General features: G+C 44.4%; 1 protein-coding gene across 5 annotated transcripts in view; it reads left to right on the top strand.

The window, feature by feature from the left end:
• Positions 1-15142, top strand: part of LOC141084268 (immunoglobulin superfamily DCC subclass member 4-like) — a 200943-nt gene extending 185801 nt beyond the window's left edge. For 4 of the 5 annotated variants that reach the window (XM_073568865.1, XM_073568869.1, XM_073568867.1 and 1 more), the window contains 4 exons: positions 3098-3218; positions 4000-4228; positions 12320-12484; positions 12572-15142. In XM_073568865.1, the coding sequence (XP_073424966.1) occupies positions 3098-3218; positions 4000-4228; positions 12320-12484; positions 12572-13072 (1016 nt within the window). In that variant the 3' untranslated portion in view covers positions 13073-15142. The remainder of the gene's footprint in view (positions 1-3097; positions 3219-3999; positions 4229-12319; positions 12485-12571) is intronic. The other variant, XM_073568866.1, reaches the window with a different exon arrangement.
• The last annotated feature ends 358 nt before the right edge of the window (positions 15143-15500 follow it).

The raw sequence follows: 15500 nt of genomic DNA, 5'->3' as shown, positions 1-15500 counted from the left end.
GCTGGTTTCTCTCACTAGGTGATCTCCACCATGACTAGTCCTAGGAAGCCCGTTTCCATGCACATTTATCACCGCACCTGGAATATCTTTTTCTCGTAGTGCAAGGCCCATGGTCGTTCCCCTCTAGTGTTCTCCATCTCTTCCATATTGGAATTCCTACAATCCGGATTAGAGTCAGTTCTCGTGCTTAGCTCGCTCAAGGGTCAAATTTCAGCCTTGCCAGTTCTATTCCAATGCAAAATTGCCACCAATTTGCAGGTGAAGATGTTCATTCAGGGAGTTTCCCATGTGGCGCCTCCCTAAAAAAGGCTGTTGGACTCATGGGATCTTAACTTGGTCCTCAGAGCCTTACAGGAAGCCCCTTTCGAGCCACTGCAGGACGTATCGCTAACCTTTCTTTCTTTCCCTGTCCTGCCGCCCTCCGTTCCTGAATTTTCATCAAGACAAGGCAGTTTTGAGAACGTCCCCGTCTTTTCTACCAAAAGTCGTGTCTTCTTTTCAATCTCAATGAGGAGATTGTTTTGCCTTCTTTCTGTCCGGCACCAGTCCATTGGGTCGAGAAGGCCCTCCACACCCTGGATGTGGTTTGCCCTGTTCGTGCTTCCAGAGGGGCATAGGAAGGGTCTAGCCACCTCAAAGGCCACACTAGCCAAGTGGATTCGCTTGGCTATTCAGGAATCCTACCGTGTCAGGGGCACACCTGTCCCAGCAGGGATTAAGGCGCATTCTACCCGATCAGTGGGCGCTTCTTGGGCCATTCGGCACCAGGCATCAGCAGAGCAGATCTGCAAGGCTGCGACTTGGTCCAGCTTGCATAATTTTACAAAGCACTACCAAATTCACTCTCAGACCTCTGCAGATGCAGCTCTTGGCAGGCGCATTCTGCAATCGGCAGTACCACAGCAGTAAGCCAGTGGTACATTGGGTAGTAACAGTTGTGATTGCTTCCCACCCAGGGACTGCTTTAGGACGTCCCATGGTCCTGTGTTCCCCAATGAGGCGTAGGAGAAATAGGGATTTATGTGTGTACTCACCGTAAAATCCTTTTCTCCAAGCCAATCATTGGGGGACACAGCACCCACCTTATTAGCCTATTGGCTTGTTGTCTCATTCTTAGGTTTTGACATAGTTATTGTTCCTTGTTTAAATACTCCTACTGCTTTTTCACCGAACTGTGGAAATCTCAGCCAGCAAGAGGGTGTATACTGCAGAGGAGGAGTTAATTTTTCTGTGTTAACCTAGTGACCTTCTAGTGACAAGCAGCACAACACCCATGGTCCTGTGTCCCCCAATGATTGGCTCGGACAAAAGGATTTTACGGTGAGTAAGCACAAAAATCCCTATTTTCTCTTGTAGGCCGCAAAGCTGCAGGGATCGCTCCCTGCAGGGGCCCCCTCCACCTCTGGGCCCCGGTGCAGCCGCACAGCCTGCACATGCGGTATGTCCGTCCATGCAATGGGCGACGTCACAGGTCCAGGTCACCTTCTCCCCACACAATGACTTCATACCCTTTACCAAATTACATACGATTTAATAGAGGCTGCAATATGTAAATGAGTTGTTAATATCTATGGGTATGGTCATAGCTCTCCCTAAGAATCTGCTTCCAGATGTTATTTTAATTGAAACGGGCGTTACCAGTGTGAGTCATGTAATGACTAACCGTCTGCTCTCCTGATCTACATGTCTCACACTGGTAACTCCCCCTTTCATTTATAATTTTCTCTGGAGGCAGATTCTCAGGGAAATCAGTATCCGGTCCATAGATCTGAACAGATTGTTTATATATTTTTTTTAAAAAACGTGGATTCCTCTGGAATAAGGCATCAGATCGCAGATATAATATTCCTTTCTTAAATCCGCCATACTGTTCCAGAGATATGGACTTATTTATTTAGTGCTTGTTATACCAAGGGGGCATGGCTCACATGGTAGTAATGCCAGCAGTCTATAGACATGCCCCAGTGAATTCTGTGAGTCATGCCCCCTTGGTAAAGAGCGTAGAAATTAGAACTGAATACAAAAGTCTTTGGACCTGTATGGTGGATTTAAAAAAAGAAAAAAAAAAAGAATACTCAGAGGAGCAGTGAGAATAAAGTAAGAGAAAAAAACTGGACACTGTTGACCCAGGGACTGGTCCTCTTTTAAAGGGAACCTGTCACCTGTTTTGGCTGCTATAAGATGCGGCCACTGCCCTTCAGGGCTTATCGACAGCATTCTCTAATGTTGTAGATAAGCCCCCGGTCCGACCTGAGAGATAAGAAAAATAACTTTTATTATACTAACCCTGGGGGGGGGACGGTCTGGTGTGGTCTAGTCCAATGGGTTTCGCAGGTCCGGATCCGGCGGCTCCCATCTTCTTGCAACGTCGCACTCCTGCTTGCTTCCTCGCTCCCGGCATCGCGCTCCTGCGCAGGCGTACTTATCTGCCCTGTTGAGGGCAGAGCAAAGTACTGCAGTGCTCAGGCAAAGGTCAGAGAGGCCCAGCACCTGCACACTACAGTACTTTGCTCTCAAGAAGGGCAGAGAAGTACGCCTGCGCAGAAGTGCGATACTGGGATCGCACCGGACCACCTCCCCGGGTGAGTATAATAAAACTTATTTTTCTTATCTTTCAGGTCGGACCGGGGGCTTATCTACAGCATTATAGAATGCTGTAGATAATCCCTGAAAGGCAGCAGCCGCATCTTATTGGCCAAAACAGGTGACAGGTGCACTTTAAGTTTCACTTTTAAGATGGGTGGGCAGCACGGTGGCTCAGTGGTTAGCACTGTCACGTTGCAGCGCTGGGGTCCTGGGTTCAAATCCCACCAACAAGGACAACATCTGTAAGGAGTTTGTATGTTCTCCCCGTGTTTATGTGGGTTTCCTCCGGTTTCCTCCCACATTCCAAAGACATACTGATAGGGGATCTAGATTGTGAGCCCCACTGAGGACAGTGCCAATAATGTCTGTAAAGTGCTTTGGAATTAATAGCGCTATATAAGTGAGTAAAATAAGAGTGGAGAATCTGGAGAAGGTCAGCTAAGAATTAAATGCTCCATGTGCCATTAAAGTATCTCCTTTCTTGACGATCCCCATCCATCTCATTGTACAGCTTTTGTTTTCTCAGATGTCCTGGATATGAATTCTGTTACTGGCATCATTGTTGGTGTCTGCCTGAGCCTCCTGTGCCTACTTCTCTGTATGTGTGCTAGCTTCCAGCAGGGCAAGCAGCGGTAAGTCAGTCAGGAAGGTAGCGCTCCTCGGTATACTGTGCATGTGTCATGTATATCAGCAATCAGACGCATGGCGCTATCAGATCTGAGCATTTCTTCTTTTGCCTTTAAGTGGTGTGTGCTTGCAAGTGTCTTTCAAAAAGTAAAAAAAAAGAAACTTATTGAATTGATTTAGGAAAGTGTTGGGAATTATGACAAGAAAGCATTTGGCTTAATGACTATTCAGTATCTAGCATACATGGCCAGTCAAATGGAGATATAACCGCTTTCTATAAAATTCTAACATTTGGAAAACATCAAAAGTGCTTGTTAAAATAAGCAAATTTGCTATTTACTTGTTGTTAAATATCCTCTCCATTCCCAAGAACAAAGGATTTCTATTTTTATTGTTTGCTGCTTGTTGTCTAGCCTACCGGCCACCTCTGCATTCTAAGGCTGGTCTAATAGGTAAGATGCACCGCACTTACAAGTTATTTCCAATAGAGCTTGCAAGTGCTGCTCTGAAGCTGGACAGATCACTAGATCCAGCCAGTTTCAGAGTCCCTACAGTCTTCCATGCTGTGGAGGCAAAGTTGCCTTTTCTTGCAGCATTTGAGAGCACACAGTTCGGGCCAGCGGTGCTGACATTTCACTGCTCCATACTGTGTATCATCAGGAGCACACTTCCCTCTGGCAACCCGGAAGGCAGGAGATAACCTCTTTAAGTCATCTTGTCCGCTTTTATGTTGCCAATCTTATGAAAGTGTTGTATTTGTCATCTGTTTCACTTTTTCTGTTTTAGGGAAGTGGGATCTGATCTGGGATCCAGATCTACTAGGGGACCATCATCCTATCAAAGGGCAAGACAGGGGTCATGTTCCCAAACTCACTGCCAAGACTCCCATGAGTTGGAGACTTTGATGCCTCCTTCACAAGAAGATACTTCTTCTCTTCCAGTTTCTGATCTATTAGGAAGCCATAACCTTGTTTTAAACCCACCAACAGAAGACAAAAATCAAGTGAAGTTGAAGGTTGGTATACCATATATATAATACAAATGGAAAAGCAACTGTAGAAGATGGCTGGAAAAGAGGAAGTTGATCATGATATAAAGAAATTGAAACACCTTTAGCTTGCAAAAAAGGCTAAGAGGAGACTTGATAGCTGTCTACAAATATCTGAAGGGTATAGAGTATAGAGGGATCATCCTTATTCTCATTTGTACATGGAAACACGAGAAGCAATGGGATGAGACTGAAAGTGAGAAGATACAGATGAGATATTAGAAAAAACTTTTTGACACTGAGGGTGATCAGTGAGTGGAACAGGCTGCCACGAGAGGTGGTGAGTTCTCCTTCAATGGAAGTCTTCAAACAGAGGCTGGGCAGACATCTGTCTGAGGTGGTTTAGTGAATCCTGCGCTGCATTGAGCAGGGGATTGGTCATGATCGCCCTGAACTTCCCTTCCAACTTTAACATTCTAGGATTCTACGGTTATGAAACACAGTAATATACTGTATGGGTATTAATATATATCCAAAAGGGCTGGGCCTACATCAATGGCACTTCACTACAACAATATATCCAACAAGACAAACGAAGTTATGCCATATATAAAATAGCCTTTATTAATGCACTATGCCAAAAAACATATAAAAACACTTAAAAGGAGATACATGTCCATTAAGCCTTACAAGGAAAATGCATATATTAACTGCCACATGGCAGACAAACACCAACAAAGAGCATACAGTATAAAGATATAAGCTCATATAACAGTACAGTGACTGAAAAAAGTATATATAGATTGCTCCAAATTGTGTTTATCCAAAACCACTCTGCAAGCATGAAAATAGGAACAAAATACGTCTGCAGAGATTTACTATAACACAGACATATGGTATCAAGAGAATATCCTATACAGGACAAATATAATTGCCAATAAATTATGTGCTGATGTTACCAAAAATTTATATATTATATTATAACCTAAGTGAGGAAAGATCCCATATAGTTAGCAATGACCCAGTTAGATTATATCTTATCTGTCAAAAAAAAATATATAGTCAGGGGTGGCTTATAATGCTGGAAAGTGCAGCGTGCATATTTGTAAATAACATATATAGTCCCTCATAATAGAAGACCAGTGCACATATCCAAAAGGGGGGGGGGGGCACAAAGATCACATAGGGGCACATAGCTGGGAGGCACAGAAATTACGGGGCATGTAGTAGGGGGGAACAGAGATCATATTGGGGCACAGAGATCAAAGGGGGGCACATAGCTGAGAGGCACACATCACCAGCAGAAAGGCACAGAGATCGTTCTAGACTCTCTGGCAGCAGCTCATCTTCCAGGACAGGAGGACAAGAGCGCATTGGGTGCTAACCCCGCACACCCCGATGACATCATCATTCATGTGCAGGCCAGGCAGCATTCACTAATGAACACTGTGTACCGTGCACTTGGGAGTTAAAGGGTCGGCAGCTGACAGGATACGTCTGCCGCCCGAGCATTGCGGACTCCGAGGACCTGCCCGCGGGCCGCATGAAAAGTCGGAGGTTCCTGTGATGGACACCGTACTAGACTCACCACCAGAGACTGTACTCATGTCCAAAGACATGCTGGGGAAACCCGAGGACTCCTGCAGTGGAATGTGAACACGGGTGAAAATGTGCTGCAGGAGGAACAGGACCTGCAACACGTGACCACTGGGGGAGTGACTGGGGGCGGAGCTAGGTCCCGAACTCCTAGCAGGGATAGTGGTACCCAGCAGAGCCGGGAGAAAAGTCAGTAAAGCCGAGGTCAGACCAGAGGGAAGCACAGTATCAAGCGGGCAACACGAATAGAGTGGTAAGAAGCAAGCCAGGAGTCAGAAGCCAGAGAGAGCCAAGCAGTACCAGGGGAACAGGCAGATGGGAAGTCAGGGATGTAGCCGGGGTAGAACCAAGAGTAACACAGAAAGCACAGAATCAGCAGACGAATATCTTTTTTTTAATCAGATAAATTTTTATTAAATGATAACAATTATAACATATATGACATCAAGCAGTTGTTCACATATAATCATATATTTTTATGAACAAACCCCCCCCCTCCCCCCCCTCCGAGACCTCTACAGTGTCTTCCTCATTTCTATTCCGGTACTCTTTCCCACATCCATATATAATTGTTTATTGTGAACATCATCTATATCATAATACATCCTCCCCACAAATCTAACTCCATTCTACCCATGGCTGCCATATCTTATGAAATACATCAAGTTTATTTCTCTTAGTATAAATACTTTTTTCCAATTAAATTATATGCTCCACCTGCGTAAGAAAGTCTCGTCTAGTCGGAGGCTCTTCTCTGATCCAGAACCGAGCGATCAACTTCCTTGCTATGAACAACAGTCTAGCAATCGCCAATTTGACCATGGATACCGTTACTAATTCTTCCACATAACCTAATATACAGACCAAAGGGTCTCTGGGGATTGCACACCTATATATCAATTCAATCCGACTCAATACAACTGTCCAGTACGTAGACAATCTAGGGCAATGCCACAGCATGTGCAGCATGTCTGCCCGTTCCTGCGAACATCGTGGACACTCGGAATCGGACCTCAAACCCATCTTGAACAGTCTATCGGGAGTTCTGTAAGCTCTATGAATTACGTATAGCTGAGACATCCTCCCAGGTTCGCTCATAGAGATCTTAGGCACATATTCTAAAATAGATTCCCATCTATCGTCATTTATCTCTCCCAGTTCAGCTTCCCATTTCACTCTAGACTTGATGGGATGTTTGACTAGAAAAGTGAATAATAAATCTCTATACACTCCTGAGATTGCCCCCCTTGTCACGCTGTTCTCCAAAATGGAGGCCAGCGTGATATCAAACTGGATCTCAATAAGACATTGCGACCGATACGCATGCTGAATTCTTTTATAATGAAACAAATTTGAATGCGGTAACTGGAATTCTGTTTGCAGCTCCACAAATGACTTAAGTCTCCCCTGACCTATTAGCTGTCCCATCCTTCTGATTCCTGCCTCTCTCCAGGGCCCAAATCCTTCCATTTGCTTGAATTCTTGCAAATTTATATTATGCCATACAGGAGAGTATTTGGTAAAGCCCGTGACACCCCTTATCTGTTTAACTTTTTCCCAAACCTTATGAATTAGGAGAACAGTAGGAAACCGAGAGCCTAATTTTAAAAACTGCCCCCCTTCCAAACTCTCTCCCAGAGGCCATTTTCCAAACAAATATCTCAAACTACTAGGCGATTGTCCCTGTCCCGTCTCCACCCCCCATCCTCCAATATGCTGGCATTGTGCTGATAAAAAATAGACCCAGGGGTTGGGAAGCGCCAAACCTCCTTCCTCCTTTGGCCTCTGCAAAGTTTCTTGTTTAAACCGTGGGCTTTCCCCCCCATATTAGTTCGCCAAACAGCGATTTAATTTTGTGGAACCTACTCTGCGAGATCCAAATTGGAGAATTATGCAGTACATATAAAAGCTGTGGCATCACAATCATTTTTAAAAGGTTCACCCTTCCAATTACCGAAAGATGTAATTTATTCCATGCTGATATTTTGGAGCGAATTTTTTGTAGCAAAGGGCTTAGATTAAGTTCTTCAAACCTAGTCAACGGAAGGGCAATTTGTATCCCCAAATATTTAAATCCCGAAACCACCTTCAATTTTGCTGACCTTTCCACCTCCCCCATATCCCTATCTACCTCATCAATGGGCATTATGCACGATTTGTCCCAATTGATTTTGAGTCCGGAAAATTCCCCGAATTCCTCAATTAATTCCACCGCGTTATCCAAATTCTCCCCTGAGTCCTCCAAAAATAACAAAATATCGTCGGCATACAAAGACACCCTCTCCTCCTTCACTCCATAAACAAATCCTTTTATCTCTTGTGCATCCCTTATTTTAGTGGCCAGAGGCTCCACGGCGAGGGCAAACAGCAACGGAGACAACGGGCATCCCTGCCTCGTACCCCTATGTAATGAGAAACTATCAGATAATTCATTATTCACTCTAATTTTTGGCGTTGGAGAGGAGTATAGCAACCCCACCCACGATATAAACTTGGGCCCGAACCCAAGGCCCATCAAAACCGACCACAAGTACTTCCATTCTATGCAATCAAATGCCTTATGGGCATCCAAAGACACTACTACTCTCTTTCCAGCATTTTCGGCTGGAATTTGCATATTTAAATATAGCCTCCTTAAATTGATTGCTGTAGATTTATTGGGCATAAATCCCGATTGATCTGGGTGGATTACTTTATCAATCACGTGGGTCAGTCTGTTGGCCAAGGCCTTCGCCAGAATCTTTACATCTGCCGTAAGGAGTGAAATTGGTCTGTAGGACTCCGGATTCAATGGGTCCTTATCAGCTTTAGGATTGACCACCACAATGGCCTCTCTCATAGATGTAGGTAACATTCCCCTCTCCAATGACTCATTAAATACCTTCTCCAATTTAGTTATTACTTCTTCATTAAAAATTTTATACACCTCTGCCGGAATGCCATCCGCCCCCGGGGCCTTATTTCCCGCCATGTCCACCAGTGCCATCCTCAAGTCCTCCGCTGCAAGCGGCCTATCCATCCATTCTCTGTCTTCCTCCCCTAATCTAGGAAGCTTAATCGCCCTCAGATACCTGTCCATCTCCTCTTGACCTTTATGTATCTTTGAGGAGTATAGCCCACTATAAAATTGTTTAAATACATCCAAAATTTGATCCCCCTGTGTAACCACATTACCTTCCTTAGTTTTAATTGCATATACATGTGAGGATTCCCGTTGTGCCGAAGCTATCACTGAGAGCAGGTGCCCCACTTTTTCACCCTCCGCATAGAATGCCTCATTCTGAAATGCCCGCCGTCTCTCCGCCTTACGGATGTGAAGTTTATTAACTTCCGACTGGGCCACTCTCATGCGGGTCTGCGTAGCTTCAGTACACTGCGCACCCAATGCTTCCTCAGCCGCCCTTAATTCCTCCTTCTCTGAATAAAATCCCTCTCAAAAACGCCTTCATAGTATCCCAGACTACATGACCCTCTGCACTACCTTCGTTTATCCTAAAGAATTCTCCCAGCTCCTCTTCTATCTTTCCCATATCCAGCAACCGTAACCAAAAGGGATGAATTTTCCATCCCATACCTGTCAACCTCCCCCCGTGCTCCCAATTGTAGAGATATCACCAGTGGACAATGATCCGATAGGACTCTGGGCAAATATTCCACTTCCTGTACCAAGTTATCCACCCCCTCATTTTCCAAAGCCACATCAATGCGAGACAGGGATCCATACGTCGCCGAGTAGCACGAGTAAGTGTAGTTCTCCATATTCCGAACTCTCCACAAGTCTATCCAACCAATTTCCCTCATGTAGTTTCCAAAAGGTGTCACATTCCCTCCCTCTCTGCTCCCCGCATGTTTACCCTTATCCCAATGATCATTTGCAATATTATTCACATCACCTATTACAAGCAACGGGACCCCAGTCCATTTCCCGGATAAGTCCAGAATTTACTGTATCTTTTTTCCAGAAAATGGTGGAGGGATATACAAAGACACAATACATAATAATCTATTCAATATCCTACATACAATAAACACGTATTGCCCATCCTTGTCTATTATAGCCTTCACTTCTTCATATGGAGTAGAAGTGTGGATCAACACCGACACTCCCCTAGCATAGGCTGAGTACGTTGAGTGATAAGCCTTCCTCACCCACCTTTTTTGTAACATAGCTACTTTGTCTTTTACCAGATGTGTTTCTTGGAGGCAAATCACTGAGGGCCTCAGCTTCAGCAGATATTGTAAAATTGCGGCCCGTTTTGAGACGTTAGCGAGACCCCTAACGTTCCAGCTTAGAATTTTAATTCTACCCCCCATGATATGTTGCAATACCAAACTTTTGACACGTTATACCTGAAATCTCGGTCCGCCCAGCAGACGAATATCTAGCGGGGAACAGACCGGGTCATACACAGAGCAATCGTACAGAAGCAGGCAATATACACAGGTATACAAGGGTCATCTACTCAGCCAGGAACAGATGTATCACTGACAACGAGCATAGCACCAGTGCGGTTACTTATAGCCCTCCCCAAACCAAAGAGAGGCCACATAGGATTATCCCTAGAAGGACCGTAACAGAAAATTCCAGGCAGACCATGACAGTTCCTCACCCCTGATCTAAATCATTGATTAAAATGTTGAACAACACAAGGCAGTATTTGGTCAGTTTTTTACATCAATATTTGTCAGTCAAAGCCACGAGTGGGAAAAAAATCTAGAAGTGGTGACGTGTTTCTATTATACTTTTCATCTGATTGTTCCTCTCCTGAGTGTAACCTGGACCCATCCTGTGTGACACGACCCGCAGGCCGGTAACTAAGACAACAAGACACGGCACGTGTAACTGTCCTGTGTGACATGACGCGCAGGCCGGTAACTAAAACAACAAGACAAGGGGAAGGGAAACAGTTACAACGGTGGGCCCTGCGATAGGGAACGGGGACGTGGAGACCTCCTGCACTCCCCTGAGTCAGTGTCCCTCACACTCCTAACATTCCCTAGGCCGGTTCCGCACCGGGCGCCGATCAGGATACCTGTCACCCTAGCACACCCTAAACCTATCCGTTGCTAGGGAGCTGGGTGGTGCAGGCACTGGCCCCACCGCTGTACTAGTACACACCATGGAAAAATACAAACAGGGAAACACCGCTTAGCTTTGCTCTGTTGCTCTTGCTCCCAGCAACAGAGTCCACCACCAGAATGCAGCTTTCCTACTGAATAGCTGCCACCAAGCTCTGTCAGAGCTGCAAGGAAATCCCCTCTGACTCCTTCCACACCAGGACTCTGACTGTGCTGCAAGGAACTCTCTCTAGCTCCTTTCTTCACCAAGGATGGTTGGAAATGACCACTATCACCAACCCTGATTGCAACACCTGACACTCTTTTATAGCAGTGCCAGAGCAATCACACCTGCTTTATAATCACATGCACTAAACTAAAGAAACCAGGGTACAATGACCCTAAAGGCCACTGGGGGAAAAACTAGAACTGAAACCACCACAGTGCAATGACCCTAATGGCCACCGGGGGCAAAACTAGAACTGAAACCACGACAGTGCAATGACCCTAATGGCCACCGGGGGCAAAAACTATCTTTAAGCACCACAGCTTAAGAAGAAAAAGGTTACTAGTGCATTTTATCTGTCATGATCCAGCATGGATCATGACACTGATTTTGGCTTACAAATGCTGATGTAAAATATTGAACATGTGAACGTGGCCTAAGGATAAATGCTAAGTTATTGATTGTTGGGGGTCTGACTCCCGGTACCCGCACCGATCAGAATAATGTGGAACTTTTATCCCTTTAAGAATGGTGCTCTTGTGCGACTCGACCGCTGATTTATTCATTCCCTCAGTGGCTGCATTTGGCTTTTTCTAGAAACCCCAGATAAGGATGAATATAATTGCTGTGAGACATCCCACCTGATGCTACATTTTAAAGTGGAGATAAAAGTTCCCCGTTCTTCCGATCAGTGTGGTTTCCAATGGTCGGATTTTTTCCAAGAGTGGGCGGTGTGACTGTGGAAGGTTCGTGGGGTGAAGGCGGAGCTGGGGTGGAGCCTGGATGGAATTTCAAGGGGGTCTGTAAATTTTACCAATATGGGGTCCTGAAATTCCTGGGGGCCACCCTGGCAGACAGTAATAGACACAGCTGGCGTTGGCATAGAATAAGTGAAGCATCATGGTTTGTTTTAAGAAAAAAAAAACTGCAGCCGCGAGACAAAACAGCAGCTCTCACTTCCTCCAGATGTATGTAATTTATACAAAGGCGGAGAGAGTGAAGCAGATACTTATCGACTGCAGAGATTGCATGACATAGCAGTATCACGCGATCCACAGGAGGGCCAGTGCTGACTCTACTGGAATGGCTCCGGTACCAGAGGTTAGTATAGGTGTAATCATTTTACATGGGGTAAACATAGGGATTGAGTAGAGGTTGTTCGACTAGTGGACAACCCCATTAATGCTCTCAAGAATAAAGCATTGACACAACTTATCTCCATGTTCTGCTCTCTTCAGCCTTCGTGGAATGGATCAGTCACTCAGAACTGGGCTAATCACATCACCAGCTATGCTGACACCATCACTGGAGACCTGACTTGTACTGCCAATGGATCAGCAAATCATATGACCTCTGGCGGTCTAAGGATGGTCTTACACGACATTTCCTTTGAGCCACATAAGGTAAAATTGCATGTTGATGTGTTGACATAAATGTTTTTGTTTTGAACTGATTTTTGCTATACTAAATACTAATTTATTTCTCATTAGGTTGATGTTGGAAGGAATCCCAGGAATCCATCTCAGAATCAAATGGAGGCTGATGTCATTGTACACTCTGATTTCTCGGCTTCAGAGCGCAGCGGGCATTGTGCTGGGCTGGACTCCGAAGAAGAGGAAGAACTTAGTTTGGATCCAGACAAAATTCAGGCTGAGACTTGTTTGACTCTGGTCTCTAACCCTCAAACTCAATCCATGGTAACTGAAAATGGAAGCCAAGAGTGGAGCAGTCAGCCATTAATGGTCATTAGTACAGAGCAAAGTTTAAATTCAATGGCGGCAAAAAGCCAGCACCTTGCCAATGGTATCCAGTGTGCCAGGAGTGTGGACTTTCAGGAGAACCAGGCCATTATGGGCTTGCCATTCACTGTGGACAGTGGAGATCCCTGTCCAGAGGATGTGACTTTAACTTCTAAGGCACAACAAGAACTGCCTCTAAGCAATACCCCAGACTCTCTACAGCCACTCGACCCGGAAGAGATTGTACACTGATTTATGATCTTGGGCTTAAATGAACCTACAAAAGAAAGGATTTGGGTACAATAGTCATAACATCACAGATCACAAACCATGAGAATATTCCGCCATTTTGTGCAACTAAAGCCTGTTCTGACCTAGATGAATTTTCTGGCAGTCTTGTTGCAGTACGCATGCACTTCATAAGATGGAGAATGTCTATACAGTAGGTAGCAGTGAATTGGATACTGGGGCACTTACTTCAAAATAGTCTATGGCAGTTTGTCCTCTATGGAGAGGAACCTAAAGGTTGTAGCATAAAACTGTTGCAGAAGTTCCTTCAAAACCAAATTCCCCTGGAGCTAAAAGTAAAGGCTATTACATAGGAATTTGTGTTTTGCACCGTGTGCTGTCGCTCTGAGTCAGGCTGAAACCACCAAATAAGTTGCCTTCTAGTACTTGTAGTGCAAAACCAATGAAACAATACTTAGGCGTCATGTGTACTGCTTTTGCACTGACAGTGCTTTCTGAAAATGGTAAATGCCAACTTTAGATGAACCCAGCAGAGGCTTAGCTATAGAGGGTGCATACAGGTCGAGGTTAGAACTGGACCTCCATTCCTGTTGGTGCCCAATATTCCCTCTGCCACATGAGGAACTAGTATTGTAAATGTCATATTGCAGGTAGGTGCTCCGCTACCAGTTTGCAGTCACCCAGGAGCCTCATCCCACCACTATGAAGATCAGTGCCTCCCTTGTCTCATTAACCGTTACACATATTGTATTTCTGTTCTGTTGTATTTTATTATATCCGATGTCTGTGTTATATAATTTCCAGACAGCCTTATGCCCATTCACTGCCCAAGGCTTGTTCACATTCCGGATGCCATCCGTTATGGATTATTACTGTAATTCATCATTTTCAGCATTATTTCCTTTTTGTTTCTATAACTTATAGAAAATATTGCTGGACGACCATGAACCAGGATGTATACCTCTATCCCTCACATTGATCACAGGCTTGCACTGCAGCTCGGTACCCCTACACATTATTGCATGAGACATTGAGGAATTATGGACGGTGCTAAACCTTACCCTTCTGTGACTTTGGCCCTTCTCGTATGCACTCTGTGAGTGCCCCACCAACACCTCCACGACTCTTTTCTAAACTTGTAGGTCTTTGGCACTCACCTGTATTTTTTTTATTTGAACAGCCCCGTATCTGTTGAATTCTCAGTACAAGTGTTAATTGTTGGTTTTTGCTATAAAGCCTTCTGGACTTCAGTTGTATACATCCATCGCTAGGTCCAGCTGAATGTCAAGAGAGATGCAGTCAGACATGTCTACAACAGAAGAATGGTCACGATCATGTCATGTACTGTGACCTAGATCCACCAAAGGTCATAAAATAAACCATGTTTAAGTCATTAGGCTCTGCTCACATCACCATAAGAGTCTATATTGAAGGTAGGAAGATATGGAAGATCTCCTGATGTAAACCACGGACTTAAAGCATATTACCACCAATCTGGGGCTGCTCTTTTTATTTAATAAAAGAGTGGGCAGCTAAGACTATTCATTTTTCTAAATAGAAGTTACTCCCTAATATTCCTCCAAAGTGCCCGACTTCTGGGTTGTGGGATCCTGGCATGGAGTTTGAGTGTTCTGCACACTTTTGTAAGTACCGTAATTTATAGACAGTAAAATCACCAGTCTCGGGCTGCCCACTCGATCATCAAATAAAAAGGGGAGACTTAGGCTGTGACTTATCACCATTGTATAGGCAATCAATGGGATTTGTGACTAATAGGCTCCTTTGGTAAGTTCTTATTTACTGTATATATTGAATAGCACAGTCTAGTACACTATTCCATATTGCAAATTAAAGGTACACATAGGCCAAAAGGACACTCATCTGACCTCTGTCTGATGGATGGAGTCCTAAGGAAACATTTCTCCTATCCGCCAGTTGTAGCCTCTTAACTTGATGTGAGCAGGGACTTAGTGATGTTTAACAATCATTTTTATCAATTTACCTGAATATTGTTTATAATCTTTATTATACAATGCAGGGAAAATAAAATAAAATGAATGAGATCACTGCAAAGAGTTTTAAGTCTGAATTATCCTTGTGGAATATGTTAGAGGCATGTATATAAGGCCAAGATCAATGCTGTACCTGTGAAAAAAGGGGTATTGATGGGACCTTGCCTTAAAGCAGATCTGTCTACTGTAGAGTTGAGAATAAGATTTGTGCTGCCCTGGTCCAACGTCCAGTTACACCCTCCATGGCAGCCAGACAAGCGCTGCGACAATGCGACTTTGGGTGAGTCCTAGTCACTATCTCCCACAACACATTTTAATGTAATAAAACATAACTTTTATTATCACTTCATTATAATTTCCTACATTCACCCCAAGATTAAAAATAGTGAGCAAAGTTTGAATATATCTTATACACTGTG

Source organism: Dendrobates tinctorius, unplaced genomic scaffold, assembly GCF_039654945.1.
Source record: "Dendrobates tinctorius isolate UK_male_01 unplaced genomic scaffold, ASM3965494v1 ptg000022l, whole genome shotgun sequence".
NCBI classification, from domain to species: domain Eukaryota; kingdom Metazoa; phylum Chordata; class Amphibia; order Anura; family Dendrobatidae; genus Dendrobates; species Dendrobates tinctorius.
This window is presented reverse-complemented; position numbering and strand designations above follow the sequence as displayed.